This window comes from Mus musculus, chromosome 14 (genome assembly GCF_000001635.26).
Source record: "Mus musculus strain C57BL/6J chromosome 14, GRCm38.p6 C57BL/6J".
NCBI classification, from domain to species: domain Eukaryota; kingdom Metazoa; phylum Chordata; class Mammalia; order Rodentia; family Muridae; genus Mus; species Mus musculus.
Window position 1 is genome coordinate 27,038,534 of NC_000080.6, and position 26,733 is coordinate 27,065,266.

At 46.3% G+C, this 26,733-nt stretch overlaps 1 protein-coding gene across 2 annotated transcripts in view; it reads left to right on the top strand.

The window, feature by feature from the left end:
* Positions 1-430: 430 nt before the first annotated feature.
* Positions 431-26,733, top strand: part of Il17rd (interleukin 17 receptor D) — a 68,323-nt gene continuing 42,020 nt past the window's right edge. The window contains exon 1 of one of the 2 annotated variants that reach the window (XM_006518667.4): positions 431-696. In XM_006518667.4, coding sequence (XP_006518730.1) covers positions 571-696 — 126 coding nt within the window. In that variant the 5' untranslated portion in view covers positions 431-570. The remainder of the gene's footprint in view (positions 697-26,733) is intronic. The other variant, NM_134437.3, reaches the window with a different exon arrangement.

Genomic DNA, 26,733 nt, shown 5'->3' on the forward strand with positions numbered 1-26,733 from the left:
ATTTCGTCTTACTGGGAACAGCACTTTGGAGGAAGCAAATAATTTGTCCTGGGTCCCAGGAGTAAATGTAGAGACAGGATTTCCCTAGAGGCTTTATTATGACATTTCCTTGTCATTTCATTGGTAGGGTGCAAGAAGGAACTTGACATTTGAAAAGCAAGTACTTATTAAATCATTAATTTTAAAATTACTATTATTATATTCTTTGATTCGCCCCAAGTTTTTGCATGGAGAAGTCATTTGGACAAATCCTTTGGATTAAAAAAAAAAAAAAAATCCCTTAGTGCTGAACCTCCTGCTGTGTCAATCTCCGGTGGAAGCCAGAGTCTCCTGTGCATTGGGGCGGGGCCAAGACCGAAGGGCCGGGCTACAGGATCAGAACCAGGACGGAAAGCTGAGATTGAGGGCGGAACCTGGAGGAAAGAGGAGGGGCGAAGCCCGGCAGCGCATGCCCGGTGAGGGCTGCCAGCCTCGGCCGCCGCCGCTACCGCCGCCGCCCACTCGGGACTAGAGAGCGAGCTACAGGCAGCAACCTAGCGGAGACCGGCCCAACTGGGCGAGCGTACGGCCATGGCCCCGTGGCTGCAGCTCTGCTCCTTCTTCTTCACTGTCAACGCCTGTCTCAACGGCTCGCAGCTGGCAGTGGCCGCGGGCGGCTCCGGCCGCGCGAGGGGCGCGGACACCTGTGGCTGGAGGGTAAGGCGAAGGCTTCTCCGGGTTCCAGGTTACCTGGGGGCGCGCCGCGCGCACAGGTGTTCGCGCGCAGGCGAGCGGGGACCGCGGGGATCGCTGGACGCCGGATCCGCGAGCAACGGGGTTCTCAGCTTTTCTAGCCGCTCATCCTGCGTCTGGATCCCCGGGCGCGCGTCTGCAGGTCCCGGACAGGATGAAAGGGGCCGCCGACCCCTGGCTTTGTGTTGTTAATGAGGCGCGGCCGCTGGCTGGGGTCCGACTCCTGAGGGCGGGTGGCTGGGCGGAGAGGCGGGGGCCGTGCGCCCCACCCTTTGTTCCCGGCCCTCTGCCCGGGGGATTGGGATCTTCCGGGCAGTGCGCAGGACCGGTGCACTTCGGAGCCGGTGTGGGGTTCGTGCCCTGGACCTCCAGTCCACAGCTCTGCGAGGGCCCAGGGCAGCCAGGGAAGGGTGTCTGGAGTGCTAGGGAAGGATGCCCCCCCTTTCTCGCAGTTGCTTTGTTTCTTTTAGGCATCGCCGTCACCTAACTTTTACCCAATCGCCGATTCCGAACTTTTTGAGAAACAGCCTTTCGTCTAGCTAATGGTCCCCTACCCTACTCCCTACCCCCACGACCCAGCTTGAGTTGAGGATGTTTTTGTGGTCAAAGGGCAGCGAAAGTTTGCTCCGCCAGGTGTCCCAGACCTGAGACCATGGTGGCTTCCAGACTTTCTTTGGGAACTTGAAAGCCTTCTTCCCAGAGCTGAGTGTTCTTTTGATGCTGTCTAGATAGTGCGGTCCTCTGGTTTGCGGACTTTGAACCTCCCACAGAGACAAGGGTGCTGCGAGTCAGTCCACACACACCTTGAACCCTATTGTGAGAACACAGGCTTTGCACTCCAGCAACCAGGAGCTTGTTTTCCTCACCTAGAAAGAAGGAAGAGGGGGTGGGGGTGGGCGTGTTGTTACTGATTTCCCCAGGGCGCAGGGGATACACTGGGGCAGTTTACTTAGACCGACGGTGACTTACGTTTTTCGATGGAAAAGTCTGTTCAGTCTCAGTACAGACAAGACCCAGGACGCGACACCTCTTAGGGATACTTGGCTCACTTGCTTCTCTCTTAGAGGGAATCCCGGTTCAGAAAACCAGGTATGAGCCAGGCAGCTATGGTTCTTTCACGTTTCGTGAACGCCGTTACTTCTTCCCGTTTAAGTAAAACCTCACCATTTCTTACTGTGTTCCATTGCAGTAAAACATCACTGTTAGTTTTAACACATTCCAGATTTCTTTTACGGTAATCTCAACGTTGACCTATCAGTTTTTAGAAGAGTTCAGATCTGGACTGGTATCGGCTGTTGCTGCCTTCCTGTAATAGCCTAGAGTACATGCCACTTGTAAAGTTATAACACTGGGTCTAAGTGGTCTCTGAAGGAGCCGCAGCGGTGTTTGTGTTCGTTAGGAATGTATCGCTCGATGTGACATCCCCCCCCCCCCTTGATGTGGTTCATCAGGGTTATTGACATTCTTGTCCTCTTGGGACTGTCTACAGCCCTTTCCTTGAGTCCTCGTCCCCTTTCCTGGATGAGCCTGGGAGCTTCTGGGCCTTGTCCCGGATTCCAGGCACTTTCCCGCGGCCTGGCTCCTTCTGTAATTGCCTGCTTGGTACCCACCTGTGAGAGTAGGCCCAGCTTACCCACCTCCTTCACACCCATCTTTTCTGTCCCTCCCTCCCTCCCTCCCTCCCTCCCTCCCTCCCTCCCTCCCTCCCTCCCTCCCTCCCTCCCTCCGTGTTACTTAGCTTCTGATTGCTTTCACACTGCCAGGGTATGCTTGATTCTCTTCTGCCTTGGGAGCTCTCTGCTTGGCTTCACATCCAGCCCACGGGATGCCTCTTTAGGGAAACCCTCCCAGAATGCCGTGCCCTGCGTTTTACACTCAGGTCCCTTTCGCTGGTGCGCACCAGTTTTATGTGTTTTCTTTCCTTGGTGGCCCCAAAGCCAAGAAGCCCAGTAAATCTTGGTGGAGGACATGTAAACTCTGTAATCTTTGTGTAAAATCCTATATTAAATGATTTGAGAAATCAAGAGAGCCGAGGCTAGTGCTGTAATCCCAGCTACTCAGGTGCCTGGGGCAGCAGGATCAACAGTTTTGGGCCTGCCTAGACTAAAGAATGAGTGTCAGGGCTAGCCTGGGCAACTTAGAGAGACTGTCTCAAAAAGAGAAGAACGTAAAACGAGTGTTGGGGGTGTGTGATATAGCTCAGCAGTAGAACGTGCATGAAGTCTGGGTTCAGTCTGGAGGGGGTAGTGGACAGCAGTGGAGATCTCAGCACTGGGCTTCTGAGTGCTGTCTAATCTGCAGTAGGCCTTAGCATAGGCTGCGGCCCCTGAGAGCAGTGGTCCTGGCTACAGCCACCTTTAAATCGTGGGAAAATATCATCTCCTTGCTTTTTATCTTTCTAGTGCCTTAACTCCAGCATGGCTTCTTGCAGGAAGCCCTCCCTGTCCCTGCCTCAATAATTAAGATGTCCTAGAAGTTGCTTTGTCTTGGGGTTCTAGTAGGTACTAGTGTCCAGAATCTTGGGTATTTGAGTCATCTCTGCCTCTCTAACCAGGTCTGGTACTCAGCCTATGGATGTTGGGTCTGTATAAATATATATATATAAATAAGGGTCAAAGGCTGAGGCAGGAGGATAGCTGTGAGTTGAAAAAAGAAAAAGGGAAAAAAAGAAGCAAGCAAAGAAAAGTCTAGGAGGGATCATAGAACTGTAGTCCATCGGTAGCGTGCTCGCCTAGCCTAGCATCCTGCATCCTCCAGGGTCTGGAGCATTCCCCATTGCTTAGAGGGTAAGAAGATAAGAAATAAAGGGAGTGGCTTGTAGCCTTTAGTACCAGCACTCAGACTGTAGAGGTAGATCTCTGAGTTCAAGGCCAGCTTTCTCTACATATGGAGTTCTAGGCCAACCAAGGATAAGTGCATTCATTCCCTACCTCAGACAAACAAGAGTGAGGGTAAATTATACATGACACGAACATAAGTGGGTATCCTGGGGTCTGAGTCTCTCTTAGAACTTTGAACCTTGAAGCCTGGAGGAGGGACAGGACCTGGATGCTGGAGAACAGATGAGTGAATGTCCCCTTTAATCTCCATGGGACATTTGGGCTTGAAACGCAGGCCACTGGAGGGCTGGATATTTTCCCAGGAGAGCTGCTCTCCGGGGCCAGGAGCCGGCCTGGTTTAAGTGGTCAGGTTTCACAACCTCCCTATTACTTGTGGGGTAATTAAGGAACTGATACCATCTCGGACACAGCTCAGTGTTTTAGAAATGAGCTGTGGGCACACTTCCTCAACTCCTTGAAGGAAAAAAAAAGTCTCATGGTCTTTGCCAGGTAAAGTTGTGCTTTGAATGATAAATATTGTTTTTTCAAAGGAGTTACAATTTATGAAGGGGCTTCCAGAGGGGCTGGCCCGAACATTGAGAATGTGTGTTTTATTTCCTTGATTTATTGGATTAAGTGGTGCAGGTGTGCACTCCTGCGCAGGCCAGGGGATGTCAGGTGACCCAGTCCATTACTTTGTTTTATTCCCCTGACTCAAGGTCTCTCACTGAACCTGGGTCTAGGCTGGCAGCCAGCAAGTGCCCGTGATCCTCCTGTCTCTGCCTCCCACAATCACTCTCAGTGTAGTCATAGCTACACAAGCATGAGCAGCCAAGTTTGATTTTATAAGGTGGTGGGGATCGGAGCTCCAGTCTCTTTGCCTGCCCAGCAAGTGCTTGTGCCCTTTAAATCCTCTTTCTAGCCCCAACTCTTACTTTTTGATGGCAAATTTGTTCTGTCTGTGATGGGTAACTTTGCGATTTAATATGTCAATCCCTTGTGCCGTGAGGTTCCCAAACTTCCCCCACTGTCCTGCTAAGAAGGAATTCCAAAGCCAGGCATGTTGTCCATACCCCTAAACACTTGGGAGGCAGAGCAGGAAGATCAAGAGTTAAAGGCTAACATGAATGATTACATGATGACATCCTATCTTAAAAAGCAAGCAGGCAAGTGAACAAACCAACTAAAAACCTAAAAAAAAAAAATCCATCTTCTGTTTAGTAGTTTTTCCTGTGAGCTGTTTCTTGTCTCCTACCCTAGGTGGGGTACGTATTTCCTGGTCTATTGTGTCTGAACTACCATTTCTAAACGTCTTCCCCCAAAAGAGTGTCTCCAGCCATTTGGAAACTATGCTGGCACTGTCTTTACAGTGAACTACAAGTTTCCCATTTAAGGCAAATACTTCATCTCCAAAGGTAGAGAAGAACAGGGTGGTATTGGGGTGTGGGGGTTGAGGGTTCCAGCTGGTTAAAATTTAGGTCCCTGATAAAAGTCCAATCCAAGAATTCTCCCTGGCTGAGAGCCCAGGCATGTTTATTGGATTCCGAGTTGGATGCGTTTTCATTCACTTGCAGCCCATGGCTCCAACGCCTCATATCAGGTCTGCTTGGTCTGTGGTGGACCACATCGCAGATGCTCTGGTGTCCCTTACAGAATTCTTGGTTAAAAATGATCTTAGTTTTGGGTTGACATATTTCTTTTAGAGCTGTTTGTTTTGATGATAGGTTCCGTGCTTTCTTCCAGCCTGTTTTGCTAGTTGATTAGGAGGAGGCTGCCTGGCCTTTGTTTTCTTCTGCTCTCTCCATCCCTCATCCATCCAACCCTGCAGCCCAAGTACCTGGACCATTGTGTTAGTTACCAGCTCAGCGATTCAGCCAGCAAGTGCTGCTTGGAGCTTTGCTTCTTTCCAAAGGTGGTTTCTCAAAGACCAGAAGCGTTGGTAGCAGAATTGCCTTAGCAACCTGTTGTTAATGGGACCTGACTGAGAGGATGGTGGAGCCCAGGAGTTGGCATTGGTATAAGGTCCTAGGGTAAGATGATTCTGGTGCTGTCTCAGTGGCCAGACACATCGCTGTAGTGACAAGGTGTCCGAAGTTAGAAGAGAAAGGGAAACTGCTTTCCTAAATATTTAAAACCAGTCGAGTTGGCTTTAAATTATTTCACTGGACACACAGCGACTTTGTCAGGCACTACTGGTAGTGAGGCTGTTTGGAGAGTCTGGAGTTGTGTGTCTGGGGAGCTAGGTAGGCAGGGCATCCTGACTCTAGGGTGGGGCCCTCTGGTCTAAGGCTAGAGAGGAGCCTGGGAGAGAAGAGCACGTGACACTGGGTTCTTCTCCAAACAGCTGGGCTTGTCTGGAAAACTGTCTGAGGAGGGAGTAGAGTAGGATCCAGCTCTGTCCCTCCCAGCAGGCAGCTCAGACCTGACAGACAGCCTCCCTACAAAGGAAGAAGGCTCATGCCTTCTTCAGACTTTTTTAAGTTGAGTATTTTTTCATGCTTCATTTGGCTTAAAATGTGTTGGGTGGTTTTTTGCTTTCAAGTGCCCCCTCCCACCCCCCCTTCCCTCATCTGTCTCTGAACTTTTCACTCACTGTGCCCCAGCAAACCCACCCCACCCCCGTGGCCCCCACACCCAGCAGATGTCTGCTGCTGTTGGGGCCTCTCCATCAACAATTTTATTGTCCTCTTTCATTCCCGACGGCCTCTTGTGCCTGCCGGTGATGGATGGCTTTTTGGACTGCTGGAAGCTGGGGCCCCCACCTGCCATTTGTAAGAGTGTGGGTCGGGGTTGTGGGGCGTGGGGGGGCAGCTAAGGTACACACGGCAGCTCCCCGGACTATATAGACTCTGTACAGACTTCTCTCCTGCTGTACTGGCATCTACACTTTGGCCATTCTTCCTTCCCCAGATGTGGAATGTCACGGCTTTCAGCAAGTCTGGAGCTATCTCTGCTTCCAAGGGGGGCCAGCTTGCCCAGCCAGTGGGAGGCAAGCACTGTCCTCTAGGGCAGTGTTTATCTTTGGCTGGCAGGAAGTTCTGAATGGTCCTGACACAGGATTAGGTGACTGATGGTCCTACAGCACATTGTCTCTTCTGGGCCCAGGCCTTTGAAGCTCCTCCTGGTGGGAAGTGAAGAGACTATTTGCTCTGTTAAAATGCCTTGGTATTTCCTCTGTTTAACCACAGGCCACTTCCCCTCTGCTACTCAGAGCCCAGCAGGGGCCACCAGCTGATTGAAAAGACACAAGCCCTGGATGGATACAACGGAAACTAGCCTTACTGCTGATTGTGGCTAGGGCAAGTCAAGGAATCTACCAGGTAGTTCCTTGTCCTTCTCAAAATTTAGCCAGTAGATATAATTCATACTTAAAGTCTCGAATGCATAAGTGAGCCCTTTTTAAATGAGGGAAACTCAAATTAGAAATTAAATTTGAAGCGTGTTTTATCTCTGTATGGCTAGTTTATGCAGGTCAATCAACAGACTTGATCAGTTTTTAAATTTATTTATTTTTATTTTATGTTATGTTTTTATTGGTATGTTGCCTACATGTGTGTCTGTGTGAGGGTGTCTGAGCCTCTGGAGTTACCTGCAGTTGTGAGCTGCCATGTGGGTGCTGAGGATTAAACCCAGGTAGGTCTAGAAGAGCAGCCAGTGCGCTTAAGATTTTCTTAATTGTGCTTAAGAAGGGCACAGTGTCTTGTCACTTGGCCACTGTGTGTACTTGGGTCTCCCATGTGCAGAAATCCACTGGAGAAGTTTGTAGTGTGACTGATAACCTTGAACATCTCTAGGGAGACACTCTAGTTCTTTTTCAAGCATTATCTTGAAGAAGGTTTAATTAATAACACAAGTCAGGAAAATAAAAATGGAACAACTTAAAATTGTAATAAAGAGAGAAAATCAAAACTTGGGCTGGATCCTGCTTTTGTGAAGGGTCTGAAAACTTAACTAGTCACTGTAGCAGAGGCTACTGTTTCAACATTTACCACTTCATTGTTCAAAGTATCTATTTAAAAAGGGCTTCGCTTTTCTTTGGTTCCTTGTTTGGAAATGTTGGGGCAAGGTGGATATAGCTAATTAAGGCAACAACATTTAAAAGGGGGGGGGGTCTTAATAGGTACCATCTGTCCTTAACAAATCACAGAGTAGATGGCAAAATGAAGATCCGATGTGAACACACATGAAACTCTCTTCTGAAACGGAGGTTGGCCTATAAATTTTCTGGTTTAATAGTGTAAATGAAAACGACCTCAGCTGTGCATGTTTACAGAGCATTTCCTTTAGAGTGAGCCCAGTGCTGGATGCCATGTCAGGCCCAGCTTTCCAGGGGTGATTATTTGTTGGAAGTTTAGTACAGTAGAACTGGGTTGTGCTTTTCACCCTTTTCAATCTGATTGAAGAGACGTTAGCACGAGAATGATTCACACACCGCAGTTCCTAGAAAAGTCACGAACTATTGAAGTGTCAGCTTTGAAAAGGGAATGGAAATTGATATCATTAATTAAAACATTTAAGCGAATATTTACATGTCCCATTAAGCAAACACATCTTCTCATGAACCTTTTGGAAACCATGAATGATTCAGCTTTAAATACAACTCCCACCCACCCCCAGCTAAAAAGAAATGACAGAGGGTAGGGTGGTTCAGTGGTAGAGGTCTTGCTTGCTTTCACACACACTTTATATTCTTAAAACCTAAAAAGAGTTTTTCCAAGAGTTCTGTTTTGCCCATTATGTAGATTTTCCTGTGTCGAATAGTAACCCTTTACAGAACTCTGGCTTTGGCCCAGATTTCTTCTCTGAGCTGGAGTGGGACGGTTGAGAGAAGGAATGGGGGAGGGGGAACATTCTTTAAGTGGAAAGGTGCATTTTCTTAAGATGGGCCATGTGGGTTGTTTTGTTTGTTTCCTGAGACAGGGTTTCTCTGTATAGCCCTGGCTGTCCTGGAACTCATGCTGTAGACCAGACTGGCCTCGAACTCAGAAATCCGCCTGCCTCTGCCTCCCGAGTGCTGAGACTAAAGGCGTGTGCCACCACGCCAGGCGGCCTATATGGTTTAAAAACTTTGCTCCTAGGATTTTATTCCATCCAGGTGGTTTTGGGTTTCTGCTCCCCCAACCCCACCTTTGCAGGCAGTACAATGAAGGCCAAATGTAGAGGCAGTCAGCCTGCATGGCCTGCTGCGTGACAGTTTATGGCCTCCTTATGGGGTATACACATTTGCTGTGGGTGGGGCACTGACATTCTCCTGGTTAGAATTTATTTTACTTGCTCAGTATCCTAAACTCTAAAAGAAGATGTGTTTGGAGGCAAGAGTTCTTTCTCCTCCTCCTCCCTCCTCTTCTTCTGGTGTGTTTATTTGTTTTTGTTTGTTTTTGATTTTATAGGTAGAGAAAGAAAACCTGAAAACACCCAGTGTTGTTCTGTCTTGTGGCAGGGATGGTTTCTGAGCCGCAGCGCTGAGCCTCTGCTCCTCCTGCTAACTTTACAGAAACAGGCCTGCTGCTCCTCAGGCCGTGGTGACCCCTGCAGAGCAGTTCAATAACAAAACAGTGGTTGAGGCCCTGCCTGCAGGCCACCTTGGAAGCAACTCCTGCATCCTGTTCTGCCTCAGTTTCCCCAGCTTTTGAGGAGGCCCGTCTTTCTCCATGCAGTTTCTCTGGATGTAGATTTTCCCTGTGCTCACAAAGCCTGCGTTTGATAAAGTCAACACCAACCTTGTCTCTACCCTCCAAATTAGTGAGAATGCAGCCAAGCTATGTTTGCAGCCTATGCTAGCCTGTAACTCACTAAGTAGCCTAGGATGTCTCAAAGTTCAAGCCTTCAGCCTCCTTAGTCCTGATAATACAGGTATACGCCACCAAGCCAGGACTTGAGTAGGGGGTGCTGTTAGAGGAAAGCCACGTCTTGTGGTGCCTGATGCTTTCGAGAAAAGGAGTATTGGGATAATTACTCATTCCCCAGAAAAATGTAAATTATTACTGCTGAGCACCAACTAAATATTCTGGATTGGTTTTTTTTTTCCTTTTTTTACCCCCTTTTTTGAACCTTAGTAGTGGCTCTTACTCCTGAGAACATTCTTCATAAAAAAGGTACAGATCTCATTTTGTCATGATAGTCCCCCTCTTGTGAATGTGGCTCATTTTTCTGAGGTCACATGATGGCCCAGGAAAATCAGAGGTGTTCCTTGCCTTTCGGGGCCAGGGGGGAGCTTTGCTGGCCAGCTGTGGTAATGAGTTTTTGTGAGCTTTGATTTTCATGCCTCACTTCCCTGTGGGAGGAACTGGATATTTCTGATCTTACCTCTGCTCATATTCAGATCCAGCCAAGCAATCAGTGACTTCCCGGGCTTTTTTGTGGGAGACTGTGGGAAAAGTCCTGGTTGGCTGGCTATGAATTAATGAAATCCTTAGAAGGCTTCGCTAAAGATCGCTCCTGTGGTTTGGGAAACAGAAAAAGAAAAAGAGAGAAAGAAAAAAAAAGGCATTGCCTTTTAATTTGAGAAAGAGGTCATGGAGTTTTACCAAAATTAAGTAAGAAGAAAGAAAACCGGACATCTGGCTGTGGTAGCCAAAGACTGCTTCATGACTGCGGGTTCCCTGTGCATCTCCCTGTGGGGCTTGCTGCCCAGCCCTCCTTGCTGCCCTAGATGCTCAGCCTTGCATTGTTCACCTCTTGGGTTTTGAAGTCATTGAGAGACTGGAATTCCACTCCCCACCACTTTTCACTTGAGTGCATTTCCGGTCCATCCCCCTAGCTGTCTTCTTTTTCTTAGTCCGTGGTTTTAAAGTGCATGGTTTTCCAAGTTGGCCAGGTCTAGTGTAATCCTTGGCTTTTATCCTACTTAAAAAGGCTAGGGTAGATGATGCCGGGAGTTTGGGCAGGAGGGGGGAAGCCGGATGGATGTTGAAGAGCTCTAAAACATCTTTAAAATTAGTAGGAATTCTGATAAGAGAGCTATAAATTGCTGGAGACACCTAGGAAAGGGCAGAGGATTTGCAAGTGACCTATGACTTTTAAAAGCAGAAAGGTTTAAAAGCTGACAGGTATAGTACCATATACCTGTAAGCCTAGAAGTAGAGCCTTAGGCCAGAGGATGGAAAGTTCAAGGCTAGCCTGAGCTACATCCAGCCTGAACCACACAGAGGAATATTGACAAAAACCAATGCAAAAAGCAAATAAAAGGAGAAACAATATCTATCTTAACTGTATGTTATGTACATACCCCAGCTAAGTGACTGATAAGCCAGTTTGTGTTATTTAAAAACATACAAGTATTCATTTGGTGTTGCCTGCATTCACATTAAATTCTCCTCGTTTTCTTTTCCTTTTTCTTTTACTATTTTTTTTTTTTTTCTTTTGCTTGTTTTTCAAGACAGTGTAGCCCTGGCTGTCCTGGAACTCACTCTGTAGACCAGGCAGGCCTTGTGAACTAAAGATGCCGCCACCTTTAGTTAAATTATTTTTCTTTTTAATATTAGTGTTGAGATGATAACTGTAGGCATCTGCAGCCAGCCACCTGTATGTGGGGGTTAGGGTGGGGTTTCTGTTGTGTTCTTTCTCCACTCTTTAGTATTCTGAAATCAACTCTGGGAAGGCGGGCAGAGTAGGAAAGGAGGGAGTGCTTATGTCATTGGGCCTCAGTCCCTCATTGGCTTGGGTTGTTTTTATCACCTTCCGTGCAGAAAGGGTTCTTTCTGTTCCCATGTTCAAGGCCCTAAGCCGTCTCTCCAGCCTTCCATTGTAGATAGCAGCTGTTAATAGATATGGGAGTTTTCTCAAGCATAAGCCAACATTTATTTGTTTGTAAATTAGAATGGTTACAGTTAGAAGTCTTTCTAGCAGTTAGCATTATCTTTTTTTAATATGTAGTGTTTTCAATTAGGGCTTCTCTTTGACTTTATTGAAGGTCTAAAGGAAGTCAAGGGTGTCCTGGGTTCTCCTGTAACAAACCCTTTCCTGTGCTCTCTGGAAAGTAGCCGCACTTTCTCGACGCATGAGGCCCCTCTGCCAGTCACGGGGGCTTGTGGCAAATGGTGGTAGATGTTGCCTTCGGTGACTGGGAACGGCAAGTGTTGAATACCTCGATTTGGCTCCAGCAAGTTCACGGCTGAGTGCTTCTTCACACCAAAATCCAGCCATTTCTTTGTGCTAAGAAAACACTGAACTCTGTTTCCAGCAAGCCTGGTCCACTCAAAACACATCCTCAGAGTCAGTTTCCAGCCTTTTGGAGTGCCGTGATTGCCTTTGCCTGAGTTATTAGAGTCTCCTTCACACAGTTCCTTTAGTGCAACTTGAATTACTATCTTATACCTAATTACATGGCTTTTCTTGCTGGTGTTTGTCCCTCACAGACTGAAGGCCAAGACCTGTAAAGTTAATATTGGTAATTTTTCAAAGTAAGTTAAAATGTCAAAAAGCGACAAGTTTTTATTCTTACAGGGTACCAGGGAAACGACAGACAAAACCCCCATCTATTATTCATAAGTCCAGGGGGACTGTGAGGGCGCAGGGAGGCCTATGTGCCTGGCGTTTGTTCAGCTCCAAAGACTGGGCCTCCTCCCCTGCTGTCCATGAAATGTCATGTGGCGATGTAATAGTGGGACATTCAGTATCCGGAGAATGGACCTCAGAGGTCCAACTTTGCTTTTCACTTTCCTTTTCTGGCACCAAGTCTGCGGTCTTCTCAGTGGCCTGACAGTGAAAGGCCAGAAAGCAGCGGCTATTCGGATGCTGACAAGGATGGAGTACATGCGCGGTCCTGTGGGCCGCCCGGGACCCCTATGCTGGAATGTACAGCAACACAAAGGCCTTGTGAGGGGCACTCAGGAGGGGCAGCAGCTTAGCTTGCCTTTGGTGGGCCTAGTTTGTTCTGATCCCAGGAAAGACTTCCTGTTTCCATGGTTACACCACCTCAGGTTTGGTTTGGTAGGTCCAGAGTGCAGGGTGCTTTGATTTCAGAATTAACTGTTTCTGTGCAGAGGGAGGCGTTGAGGTCAGAGAGCAGGGGCCATGCAGTTGCCCAAGGTTCCCTGTTTTCTCTAGATGAAGAAAGCTCAGGCGACGTTTGCTACAAGACGAGAGTTTGATTCATATCAGTGGGTTTTGATTGGGAGCGGCTGGAAGGGATTTCTGGAGAGACTTCTGGTGGTGGCAGCCTGGTGGTGGTAGCCCTGAGTGGGTAGCAGGCCCCTTTTGCAGCCCTGCAGCCCAGTAGCCCAGCACGGAGGAGAGCTATCTAGCAGTGAGCTGCTGCATCTTAATGTTGGAGCTTTCCAATGCTTTTCAGCTCACTTTCTGCTTCACAGAGCCCGGTGGCTTCATAAATCTGCACATGGGACAGTTTGCCCCCAGACTCTCCCAGACATGTGATTAAGCTCTTGGGGTGCTCCTTGAAGATAGACTCTGAATGCAACTACTATTGTGCATGCGAAAGACTTTTTCTTTTTCATGCCATAATTTGATCAAAGCAGTCTAACCTGCAGCTCTGTTTTTGGAGCTCACGGATGGTCTGTGGATAACATTACGTTTTTTCAGCATGAAACCCAACACTTCAAATCCCTAAAGCAGTCTCAAATTTATGGTTAATAAAAGCATTTATTGTACTGGATGTCATCTGTTATATCACTCTGGGGCTAGAAACTGGCAAGCACTGGACAGGAAATATTTTCATTTCAAATCGCTTCAATCTTATGGTCTAGGGGCAAAAGTGTCTGATTTCAGGAAAGCCACAGTGAATAGCATGGTAATGAATGCATTTTTAGCTGATTAAGCAGGCGTTCTCCCCTTGCAAACAGTCTTCCCTCTTTGGCTTGGTGGGGCTAAATAAACATGGGATATTAAATGATAGTACTTTCCCCCCCTATCGACTAATGTCTTCACTTTGATCATCTTAAGATTTTAGCATTTTCCAGGAATCCTGAGCGGGGCAGTAACAAACCCAGAGAGAAAAGCTGCTCTATTAGGGCCTTCTTGTTACTGCATCTACCTGACTTGAACCTTTTCTTTCTTCCTCTCCTCTTCTCTCCCCTCCTCACCTCATTTCTTCTTCCCCTTTTCTCTCTTCCTTTCTTTTGAGGTAGTCACCCTATGGAGGCCAGGCCTGGTCTACAAAGTAAGTTCCAGGACAGCCAGAGCTACACAGAGAAAAACCCTGTCTGGAAAAACCACCCCCCCCCAAAAAAAAAAAAAAAAAGATGGAAATTGGTACCTTGCCCTTGGGATCAAGAAGTTAGGAGGAAACTATGTTTCCATTATTGTTGTTTTAAAGGAAGTCTGAAGTTTCATTGTAATCTGAGACCTGATCCACCTCATCCAACAAGTGAACAGCAGGGGTGAGGAGAATTCTCTGCAGAGGAAATCTGTGGGATGTTGTATTTTAAGTCTCTGTACCACGGTGGGGCTGTCCTATGCCTTTGAACATGTCGCCTCCACCATTGTCACCCGCAGCCAGAGGCAGCTAGGTGATTCCTTGTTTTCTGGGTGAGAATTCTCTTGCAAAAGAGAAGGAAGGGATTAAGATGGCACAGAGGAGGTGTAACTTGGAGGGGCCTCTTCTCCCCCCCCCATCAAAGCTGCACCCCCCCCTCCCAACCAGTTGTACTTGCCCTGTTCTCCAAGCATCCAAATGATGTGGGACTTGAGCCACATTCAACAATGTACCTGGTGGGGAGAAGGGGAGAGACCAGAGGGCACTTTGCAGATCATTAAACTTAGATGAGGCACTTACCGCAGAGGTTCCCAGCCTGGCAGAGTACCAGAATCACCCGAGGAAAATTCTCAGACCCGAGTGGGGTTGATTCCCAGCCTTACCATAGACACTGCTTAAGTGAGATTTTCCCAGACAAAAAGTCAGAATAGTCTTTAATCCCCTATCTTATCTTATCTATCTTATCTGTCTATGTATCAATCTACCTATCTAATCTACTGATTGATTGATTGATGATCACTTTTTTTCTGTGTAACAGCTCTGGCTGTCCTGGAACTCATTTTGTAGACCAGGCTGGCCTCAAACTCACAAAGATCCACCTGCCTCTGCCTCCAGAGTGCTGGAATTAAAGATGAGTACCACCACACCTGACTGGAGGCAGAGTTTTACAACAAGCTGTCCGCTCATTGTTTAGCAGGCTTTTGTGGGGACAGAAGGAGAGCTTGACTGCAATGGTGTGCAGGGAATGGTAAGGTCGTTTCCATGCATTTGTGGTGGAGAAAAGGCCAGTGTTTTATGATTTTTAATGCAAGGAAAATTAATTTTACTGACTGCAAAATTTTTGTAATATCTTGATTAAACTGAGGTATCTACCTAAGGTATCAGTTGAGATGGCAAATTGTGCCTAGTACCAGCCCTGAGACAATTTAAATATACCTACAGAGGCAGGTGTGGACAACAGCGGAAAATTTGTGCCACGGTAATGTCTAGTAGAACCTTTGGTGGTGCTGGACACAGTTTTTCTTGTGCTGTCCCATTTTGGAAGCCACAAACTACTCACTTGTAGCTATTGTGCGCCTGAAATAGGATTAGCACATTAGAGGCTTTGGGTTTTTAATTTTACTTAAATTTCAAGCTGGGTATGGTGGCACACACCTGTGATGCCAGCACTTGGTGTGTCTGGGGGTGGGTGGTTTAGGAAGATTGGGAGGCAATGTCAGTTTGACTTATATAGTTGGAGTTGCAGCCTAGACTGGACTATATGAATCAGTTTTTGAAAATAAGAATCTTAAAAAGTAAGAAAACAGGGCTGGAGAGATGGCTTTACAGTTAAGAGCACTGGCTGCTTGCTCTTCCAGAGGTCCTGAGTTCAATTCCTAGCAACCACATGGTGGCTCACAACCATCTGCAATGAGATCTGATGCCCTCTTCTGGTATGTCTGAAAACAGCTACAGTATACATATATAAATGAGATGATTAAATCTTTAAACACAAGGTAAGAAGACAGTTAAACATTAAATAGCTGTAAGTGGCTAGAAACCACAGGGTTCCTGTTTTCCCGTGGCTGAAGCTGCCCGACTGGGTAGCAGGCATTGTGATAGTGCAGGTCTGTGGCTGGGAGCTGGGATGCACACTGCTCCCGAGAGTTATTTCATGCTTACGTCATCTCACATACAGGCAAAACAAGAACCTAGAAGGACTTGTCAGCTGGGCTTGGTAAGGACTGAGAAGAGTGTGTCTTGGAATCAGGATGGACCCAGGACCTGCCCAGGCAGGGAAGAGAGTCCTGCCAGCTGAAGAAATATACTTTTTCTTCCCCCATCATGTTTGGTCCAGGTCGTCCTCCAATTTTTAACCTCCTTCATTTTAAAAGGTGTGGGGATAAGGGCTGGTGGGATGGCTCAGTTGGTAAAGGCTCTCGACAACAACTTTTGATGACCTGAGTTCGGTCCCTGGGATATCTATGGTGAAAGGACAGAGCCCCCTTCCATATATTGAGAAATGTCCCCGATAATCCCAGATGTTTGAGCTTTTGGTCTACTGTTTGTGGCCCTGCTTGGGGGGAGGTTTGGGTGGCGCAGCCTTGCTGAGGGAACTGTGCTGCTGAATGCAGTCTTTGAGATTTAGAAGCCTCATTCTGTAGCATAGCATAGCATAGCACTGCATAGCATAGCATAGCATAGCATAGCATAGCATAGCATAGCATAGCATAGCATAGCACTGCATAGCATAGCATAGCATAGCATAGCATAGCATAGCATCGCATCGCATCGCATCGCATCGCATCGCATCGCATCGCATAGCATAGCATAGCATCCCCTTCCTGTCTCTGCTGCATGCTTGGGTGTGAGGATGTGAGCTCTCGGCTTCCTGCTTCTGCTAGCTGCCTTCCACTTGCTGCCAAGATGGACTGTCACCTCTCTGAACTGTAAACCAAAATAAACACCTTCTGTAAGTCACTTGGTGTCTTGGTGTTCTATCGCAGTAACAGAAAAGTGAGTGATACACGCCACAGGTATATCCTCCCTTCTATCATAAATAATTGTAATACAAGAACATTTAAAGGTACAGAGGATGGGATACTGATTAATTTTTGTTTGTTCCTTTGCAGCAGTAGGAAACAGTACAGGGTTCAAGGGTTCTTTTCTTTTCTTTTCTTTTCTTTTCTTTTCTTTTCTTTTCTCTTCTTTCTTTCTTTCTTTCTTTCTTTCTTTCTTTCTTTCTTTCTTTCCTTCCTTCCTTCCTTCCTTCCTTCCTTTCTCTCTTTTCTTTCTCTCTCTCCCTTCCTTTCTTTCTTTCTTTCTTTCTTTCTTTCTTTCTTTCTTTCTTTCTTTCTTTCTTTCTTTCTTTCTTTCTTTCTTGTTTTTCGAGACAGGGTTTCTCTGTATAGCCCTGGCTGTCCTGGAACTCACTCTGTAGACCAGGTTGTCCTCGAACTCAGAAATCTGCCTGCCTCTGCCTCCTGAGTGCTGGGATTAAAGGCGTGCGACACCACGCCCGGCTCAAGGGTCTTTCTATGGTAAGGTGTAGCCGTGTGTGGCATGAGCTGGCCTGCCCTGGGCTTACCTCAGAGATGGAGAATGTAAAGAACTTGGTGCTGGGCGGTGGTGGCACACTCCTTTAATCCCACTTGGGAGGCAGAAGCAGGTGGATTTCTTATTTTGAGGCCAGCTTGGTCACAGAGTGAGTTCTAGGACAGCCAGGGCTACACAGAGAAACCCTGTCTCGAGGGGGGAAGAAAAAAGAACTTTTATGGTTACACAGTTTCCCTTTTGTGGGAACCAGGTTCCACACTGAGCACCATTGGCATTGATGATCATTACAATCCTTTGTTTCTTTAATGGCACCTTCTTGTTGGAGATTTTCACCTCCTTCAATGCCCTGGGAGTTTTAAAAAGGCTTCTATTCTTCTCTAATTTTTCATTTTGACTTATGTGTACGATGTACATGTTTGAGTGTGAATACATGTGAGTCCTGAGACACAATGTGGAGGTCAAAGAGCAAATTACAAGAATCAGTCCTCTCTCAACTGTGGGTCCCAGGAATGAAGCTCAGGTCATCAGGCATGACCAGCGCCATCATGCCTGCCCGAGAGGACTGCTCATTGATTTCCTTCTGAGTGTGGTACCTTCAAAGTTAAAAATGGATGAGATGAATTTTCGGGAAGATGCTTAAGTGATTACAGAAGAGCTCTTTCTTCTTCTTCTGCTGCTGCTGCTGCTGCTGCTGCTGCTGCTGCTGCTGCTGCTGCTAGGGTTTCTCTTTGCAGCCTGGCTGTCATGGAACTCATTCTGTAAACCAGGCTGGCCTTGAACTTAATCCATCTGACTCTGCCTCCTGAGTGTTGGGATTAAAGGCTGGCATTAAGAGCTTTAAAATAACATTATTAGCGAAGCATGGTGACCTATTGCTATATCTCAGTTCTCATAAGGCAGACTGGAGGATGACTACAAATTCCAGGCCAGGTAGAGACCTTGTCTGAAAAGACTGAAGGAAGAAAGGAAGTAAGGAAATACAGACCTTAAGATGAAAGGAAGGAAGGAAAGACAGGTCCTAACCAGCCAAGGAAATAAAACTCCAAAATAAAAATAACAAAACCAAACCAAAACAAAAAAAGCAAAGTCATCCTGACTTAACAGCAAATTACAAAGATTTTTGAATCTAAACTATTATGGTGGGATTCTTCTTGGGTCACTAAGTCGGCCCATCTCGTCTTTTAATGTTGACACCATTAGTGATGGATAAGACCGTTCAGTTGTCTGACCCATGAGCTTTAGGACCCAGTCGGCCATGGATATTGCCCCTGTGCCTCCCCGACCCCTTAAACTCTGAATCACACCCAGTGTTGACAGCCCAGGAGGCCTGGCTCTTTCTATCAGCAACTTTCAGGTTGGAGGGATTTGGGGTATTGTGGAAGGTGATGGAGGGGCAGCAGGAAGGCAGCTGTAGATAAGAACTGATTAGCTAATCTGCAATGGTGAGTGCAGAACGGAATAATGGTTTGGTTTGTTTGTTTTTCCCTCCCTATTTACACCAAGCTGTCTTAATGGGAAAGAAATAATTGAGAGTAGTTTGTGCTCGTGAGAGCACGCTCACACACACATAAACACACACACACACACACACACACACACACACACACACGCTTCCTACTTGCTATAAACCATGACTCCTCAGAACCCCCGTGTGAACTGGGCAGAACATAGCAGTTTTGGTGAAGGGAATGGGAAGGCTTATGACCAGCGGAGCTCCCACATAATCACCTACAGTTCCTCCATCTTTTCTTATTTAGTTATGTCTTGTGTATTTTCTTTCCCACTATATATTCATGTAAACACATAAGTATGTATCTATTTAAGTGTGGGAGCCCACTGCATTGTTTCCATAGGACCCTTGGGAATATCCCTGCATAGGAAGAGAGTATTACTGAGAGAATCTTGCAACAATAACTCCTCTTCTCCACAAAAAGTCCCAGGCTAAAGTTCCCAGTGAGCAGGCCTGGACTCTAGCACATAGAAGGGTGACACTGAGGGCACCAGGCACAGAGAGAAGAGGAACGTGGAAGTATTTTTGAATCAGATGAAGTGAAAGCTTGCAGGGATAAATAGACTGTCAGGTGGACACATCCAGAGGGCTCTGTGACCTGGGCCACTGGGGGAAGTCCCGTGGTACCTGGTAGTAGAGGTCACCTATTTGGAAATGTCCAGAAGGCCAGCCTTACCTGGAGCTCGAAGGCACCAACAGGAGCTTAGGCAGGAGTGATGGCAGGCTGTCCTGGAGAGGAACTAGTGGATTCCGAGTTATTTTCACCTGCATTTGTTGCATAGCCAAGCAGTTTTCTTAGTTCCCTGTAAGGTAACACATGGAACATGCGGCTTGTATCTCGGAATACCCCCAGCTCAGACACCACTTGCTCTCAAATGCCGACCATGAACCTTTACCAAACACCCAGTGATTTGGAAGCCCCTCTTGGTGATGTATGTGGTCCCCATCTCCCCACTCCCCCAGCAGAAAGCATTCATGCGTTTCTCCTGCCAGGAGGCTAAGAGGGAAGGAAAAGTTGCAGGCAGTCATCCTGGGAAGCTTTGAGGCTGGTTCTCACCCTGGCCACTTCTGCAGAGAGCTTTGCCTCTGGATGAGAACATCTGGAGTTATCTTCCTATCTGTGAGAGCTGAAAAGAGGTGATGGCAGGCACTATTTCCAGCTTCTCTACCTCCCACTCCAGGATGTGTGGGACCAGGAGGCTTGAGGTAGCCCTGTGTTCTGGTTTGGGAATGTGAAGCTGCACGTTCACCCCCCCCCCCCTGTCTTCTTTCAGGTAAAAACAAACAAGCTTTTCTTCCATTTGAATTAGCCTCCTTGGGTATATGGCCAGGTCTGGGTCAGTGCTAGATACCTTTGGGACTGTGTGGGATTTGTGTTCCCAGCAAACAGAGAGTATCTGGATGCTGCCTGCATAGATCTATGTGAAGCTGCCTGCCTACTTTGGGGAAGGACTTGAGATGGTCCACCCTGGAGATGATGTCCACCTGAGCCTTGGGAAGCAGGAGGACGGTACCTCTGGCACTGCCTCCTGATCCACGACAACCTTTTGGCCCCGGGTCCTGATGGGGATGACTAAGATAGAGTGTAGATAAATAAATACCTTCTGGTAGTGCGCCAGTTCTAAGCCTTGCCCAATAAAACACTTCAGAAAGGATTCCTCCCCCGTGCCTTCTTCCTAAGGTGGCGGAAGGAAGCAAGCGGCGGCTGACAGGGAGTTAAACAAACTTGAAGGTAGGTCACATTTTTGACATACCATTTCCCTCTGCTGACCTAGCAGCTGCACTGCAGTCCGAAAGGGGCTTAGCTGTTGCTATAAACTTGGGTTTGTGATAATGTAAACTATTATTAAGATTATCTTTTTATTCATAATTTATGTCTGACGCTCTGTCTGCCTTATTTATGTTCTGTTTAAAACACTCATCTACCTTGGGTGCCCAAAGCCGGCCTCACCCCCTTTGAAATGGAGGGAAGCTTTAGAATAGACTATTTATACCTCTGGTTAAAAAGGGCTCTGGGGAAGAAAGCATTAAAGTGAGGAAGCTCCTGCGCCCAGTGACGTCCCCACATCAAAGATGGGATGCAGTCTTGACACAGAGCATTTCAGTGTATTCCACAGGCTGTGGCTCTTTTCTTGGGATTTTTTTTTTTTTTTTTTTGACTTCCTGAGTTTGCCCGAGGGCCCCCCGCCCCCGTGCCGCTATCATCTGGTAGAAACATTTACCATTAAGGGCATTATGGAAGGAAGTGAGACACCACTTGTACCCTGGCTGGCACTGTGCTGGTCTGGCCTGGCTTCCCTGCACCCAGACAAGAGGAATGCCGGGTGCGTTCTGCCTCAGGTACTCCTGCCTCATTTGTCAGCTGAGAGCTGGTTAGTGCTCGAGCCAAGAAAATCTAATAACTATTTCAGTTTTTAATAAAACGTTTCTCCCACCCTTTGTTTCCCCCTCTGCTCCACCAGAGGAGGAGAACAGACTGAAATTTTAAGCACATCTGGACACTGTTTTTGTAAAACTTACCCTGAATTCCCAGAAGGAATGTGTTGGTTCCCAGTTTTTGAAGCAAAAAAAAATCAAAACAATGCCTTTGTTTGTAAGTCCTGCACTTGTGCACTCTGATGCAGTAGGGAAAGAAGCAGCCATGGTTTGAGAACCCTTAGGCCCAAACACTGCCCATAGGACACCTTGGAGGCATAGGAAAGGCTACGAATGGCCTTTGCCCCCCGCCCCAAGTTCATAGTGGGGAGCGAGAGTTCCCTTTTGGGGGTGACTTTTTCTAATTCTATGGCTGTTGGAGTTAAGGCCATGGTGCAGGGCACTTACATACAGACTTGACTTTGACGCTCCCTCCCACGAAGCCCCCTCTATGAACACTGTAGATAGTCATGTAAGACTGTTCCAGACCGGAGAGCCAGAAGGCTTGCACTGAGAGATGGAGTCCAGCTTCCCTTTCCCAGGGCATGCTTGTGTTCTTAGCTGAAGCTTCTAGAAGCTTTCCATTGTTAAGAAAGAGCTAAGAAAGGGGTTGATAAGGGTGCATACTGGGAGAATTATAAAACTGCTAAAGATGAGCCATAACTCTGCTGTTTTAGGGAAACATAACTCTGGTCAAACTGGCCATTGCAGACTTTTTAAAATGCCCTTAAAAATTATGTTTTAGAAGTTGTACCTACCAGCATTATCGCAGTAGTGTGGTTAGGAGGGTTATAGCTTTACTGATAATAAACCATGAAGAAAATAGTTTTAAAACAACTCTTTGGTATACATATAATTTACCATTTATTAAGGATGAAATCAATTTGCATGCTAATGAGATTGATGCACTTTTAAAATTAAACATAAAAATTAAATCTCAGATTCTGGGGGCGTAGTTCATTAAGTAGAGTACTTGTGTAGTATACACTAAGAGTCCTAGGTTATCCCAGGAGTAAAACATTATAGGTCTTTGTTTTCAATAATTAAGCCTTTAAAAAAAGTAACCAAACAAACAAAATCAAGAGCAGTGAAAACACTGTTATTTGGGATATACAGTAAGTAGTCTGCAGTCCGAGCCAGTGGTGTCGGGTGTTCACTCCATGTGTGTGTCTGATGGAGTTGGAAATGGAGAGCCTGTGTTGTATGTTCACAGCCAAGGCTGTGCTGAGGTCTCTGCCGCAGCGCTGGGTGCTGGAAACACCAGGGATTCCATACACAGTTGACCCCAAGTTTCTTTGTGGCTGTCTCCCGCTCAGGTGGGCTAATCACAAAGCAGACCACGCTCTCTGTGATGCTACTGTCTCAGCTCTCAGAGGTTAAGAAGTTGAAGGAGCTGGGCGTCACCATACATGCCCTTACATTCATTAATTCCAGTGCTTGAGAGGCAAGGGCAGGCAGGCAGGTCTCTGAGTTCCAGGCCAGCCAGGACTCCGTTGTGAAACCATGTCTCAAAACAAGAAACAAACAACAGCAAAAGCTTAAGAAGCTGGGTGATTTAGAAAACTTTTAAATGGTTTATCAGTATAATTATTTATTTGATCAGCTTTTATATAACCATGAAGGTCATTAAAACACCCATCTTGACATTATTTTACCTACAGCCCATTCAGTATTCTTTATTTTAATTCGGTTTTCTTCTTTCTATGCTCTATGAGTAGTCCCAGTAACATCAATCTGTTTTAGGCCTCCTATTTTTATACCTTTTATGTATTGGCTCCTCCGTCCTTAAGAGTTTGTGGCAGGACTTCTTGCCTTCTAATAGTACACTTAATATACATTTAATATATTATTTTAATAATATTATTACTACATTGTTTTTTAAAAAGATTTATTTATTTATTTAATATATGTGAGTACACTGTAGCTGTATAGATGGTTGTGAGCCTTAATGTGGTTGTTGGGAATTGAATTTTTAGGTCCTCTGCTTGTTCCAGTAGGCTCCGCTCGCTTTGGTTAATCAACTCTGCTCGCTCAGCCCCTGCTTGCTCCAGCTCAAAGATTTATTTATTATTATACATAAGTACACTATAGCTGACTTCAGACACACCAGAAGAGGGTGTCATATTCATATCTCATTATGGGTGGTTATGAGCCACCATGTGGTTGCTGGAATTTGAACTAAAGACCTTCAAAAGAGCAGTCAGTGCTCTTGCCCGCTGAGCAATCTCACCAGCCCCACATTGTTTTCATTCTTATAGTTGCTTTGTTTTTATGAAAGATTTCTAATAACCTTCTTTTAAAAAAGACCCATGGAAATGACTCAGTCTATGGAAGGGTACCCGCCATACAAGTAGATGCATTCACATCACCCGTATAGAGAAGCTGCCTGGGGGTCCAAAGTGTCTATATTCTTGTGGGTGTGGGACATTGTCTTAGTTAGGGTTTTACTGCTGTGAACAGACACCGTGACCAAGGCAAGTCTTATAAAAAACAACATTTACTTGGGGCTGGATTACAGGTTCAGAGGTTCAGTCCATTATCATCAAGGTGGGAGCATGGCAGTATCCAGGCTGTCATGGCGCAGACAGAGCTGAGAGTTCTACATCTTTATCCAAAGGCGGCTAGTGGAAGACTGACTTCCAGGCAACTAGGGTGAGGATCTTATGCCCACACCCACAGTGACACACCCATTCAAACCAGGTCACACCTATTCCAACAAGGCCACACCTCCAGATGGTGCCACTCCCTGATCCAAGGATATACAAACCATCCCAGACATGGATCCCCAGAGCTCACTAGCCAGCCAATATGACCAACAAGTGGGTGCTGTGTTCATTGAGAGACCTGGTCTCCGAATTAGTGATAAAAGAGACAAGGTGTGCACCTCTCACCTATGCACGCCTGCGTGCCCCATACTAGAACCGTACATTCATTCTAGAAAGTGCAACATCAAGTAGTTGTTGCTTTGTTTTCCAGAGTGAATAGTACATCTGAGGCAGGAGTTGCATTGATACTAACTTTCACTTCTGCTGCAGAAGCATAGCATACGTCAAGCTCTTGAGTACCTGGCCGATGGATGCCGGTGGCTTTGCTGAAGTCTTCTACAACGTTAAGCTGCCTTCCCTGAATTTACACGGGATAAAGGTTGGAAGTGCAGGGCATACTTTCCCTCCATGCCCAGGCTACACGTCTTGACTCTAATCACAAAATGGACTAATTGTTTTCTGTCCCCAGCTTGCTCTGCAGAATTAACCCACCGTGCTGTTTTTCTCTTGCTTCCCCCGACCCTCTGGGAAGAGTCAGTGTTGGGTTTCCAGAAGCCATAATGTGATTACTCTGACGGAAGGGAGACGTTGTCAGTCCGCTTCCTGGATTTGACAGTTTCCCTTTTAATTTTACACAGTTCTGTTACTCACATGAGACCAGTCACCTAATCATAAAATCCCTTAAATTTATGTAATTTTAAAGAAACATATAGGATAAATTATAGTAATTTGGTTACCCTTTAGAGCGGTACTCAGGACACCACACCAGAAGACCGCCTGCCCAGGATCTACTGTGCTGTGCAGGACTGGTAATTTTGCTTTGCGTGGATACAGTGTTTCTTTAGATCAGGAAAGGGGTTAGATTTGCTACTTCTTAGTAATGATGCCTTCCTTTCATAGGAAGTATTGGTGAATGGTTAGAGCAGACTGGGACTTAAAGAATTTGGTCCAGTAGTGCTAATAACTCTCACCTTTGTAGGTTCTTTTGTTACTTTTCTAATTGAAGTCTTGAGGAGGAGGAGGAGGAGGAGGAGGAGGAGGAGGAGGAGGAGGAGGAGGGGGGGAGGAGGAGGAGGAGGAGGAGGGGGAGGAGGAGGAGGAGGAGGAATAGCAGACAAGAGGCTGCCCATCCCCACCTCCTGCTCCCCAAGGCCTGACTCCAATGCTCTGGGGATTTTTCCCTTCAGCATCCCTTGGAAGGCACTGGCTTTGTGTTCCGAAAGCAAGGCTGCTCATCTGACAGTGTGGCCTCACCTTGACTCAGCTCCCATTCTTACTTTTGAAATGACTTTAGCTGGAAACTTTGACTTAAAAAAAAAAATGGTTTTTTTTTTTTGTTTTTTTTTTGTTTTTTTCCCCCCCAAAGAAAGTTTTACACTGCTTTTAATTCTTTTTGGCAAGCCCCTACTTTAGAACAAAAATCTTACAGGCTTCTGATCTATTTCTGTTATGTGCTTTGATTTTTGTAAACAATTTCAGTGGGAAGTCTTATATTGAAGGGGACAGATGCATGCTTAAGCAAAAGTGGTCTCCCCCTCCACACTCCCCCCCCACCCCCGTGTGTGTGTGTGTGTGTGTGTGTGTGTGTGTGTGTGTGTGTGTGTGTGTGTGTTTTCTGAGCCTTTGCCCTGTAGAAGAGTTTGCTGGGACCATTCCATCAGGGGAAAATCTCCTACCTGCAGTTCCTTCTGCCTGGGAAATTTTCTCTGAGTTGACCTTTGCTCTCTTTGGTAATCTATGCTGGATGCCTTTAAGAAGAAGGCTTGCAGAGAAAGCTTCATGCCTGGGAATGACATTGCGTCCTCCACCCCTGGAACATTTATCTAAACATAAAAGCATCCAGGTGGTCAATACTTGACTTTCATACTTTTTCTTTTTTAAAAACCATTCTCAGAAGGACTCATTGGCTATTTAGGAGACTCAAATCTGGTTACTTGGCGAACACAGTTATTTCCTGGCCTAAGTATCTACAATGATTTAATTGGTGTGTCATTGTGTGTAAGGTTGCATGTGTGTGATTTAATGGAAATTCCATGTGGTATCACTGGGAACTTACGAAGATAATTTTCTAGATTTATTGCTTGTAGATTTTGGGCAGAGTTCTGGCCTCCATCCAAGAGCCTAAGGAGGCTTAAAATTGGGGGCTCATTAGTGTTTGAATTTATCCTTCCAATTACTGACCATCTAAAAACCAGTTGACAAAAGGAAAGATCAGAACCAGTGATAAACTCAGTTACCCTTTGACATTTTCGGAATTGATTGAAATAAAGTTGTGAGGGACTTGGAACCGACTGGTGGTGGCATTCAGTGTTATGTATCAGCGTCTTGGGTTTAACGTTGATTGTATCTCACCACTGCTGCCATACTGGTCAGAGTTTGTATAGCATGGAGATCTGGAGTTCCAGGCTATCCCTCATAGTGATACTTAGGCAAATATTTAAAACTATATCTAAGCCGGGCGGGGGTGGCACACGCCTTTAATGTTAAGACATGACTTGGCACCTGTGATTGAAAAGCCATAGAGCCCACCTCCTCAGGAGCTTATCCCATGAAACAACATAAAGCACCTGGGAGGCAGAGGCAGGTGGATTTCTGAGTTCGAGGCCAGCCTGGTTTACAAAGTGAGTTCCAGGACAGCAAGGGCTACACAGAGAAACCCTGTTTCGAAAAATAAAAACAACAACAACAACCCCCCCCCCCCAAAAAAAAAAAACTATATCTAAAACCTAGCCTAGTTTATATGTCAACCACAAAAACCATGCTCTGTAAAAGGCAGTTTAGCAGGGCTGAGAAAATCAGCTGTTTTCTTCATCTCTGGATATTTTCTTCCATATCTAGGATTGAAAAATTTTGATGGGGAGGGGGGTTTGTTTTTTCGAGTCAGGGTTTCCTGGCTGTCCTGGAATTCACTTTGTAGACCAGGCTGGCCTTGAACTTAGAGATCTGCCTGCCTCTGCCTCCAGAGTGCTGGGATTAAAGGCGCGCGCCACCACCGCCCCGCTAGGATTGAAAATTTTTTTTAAA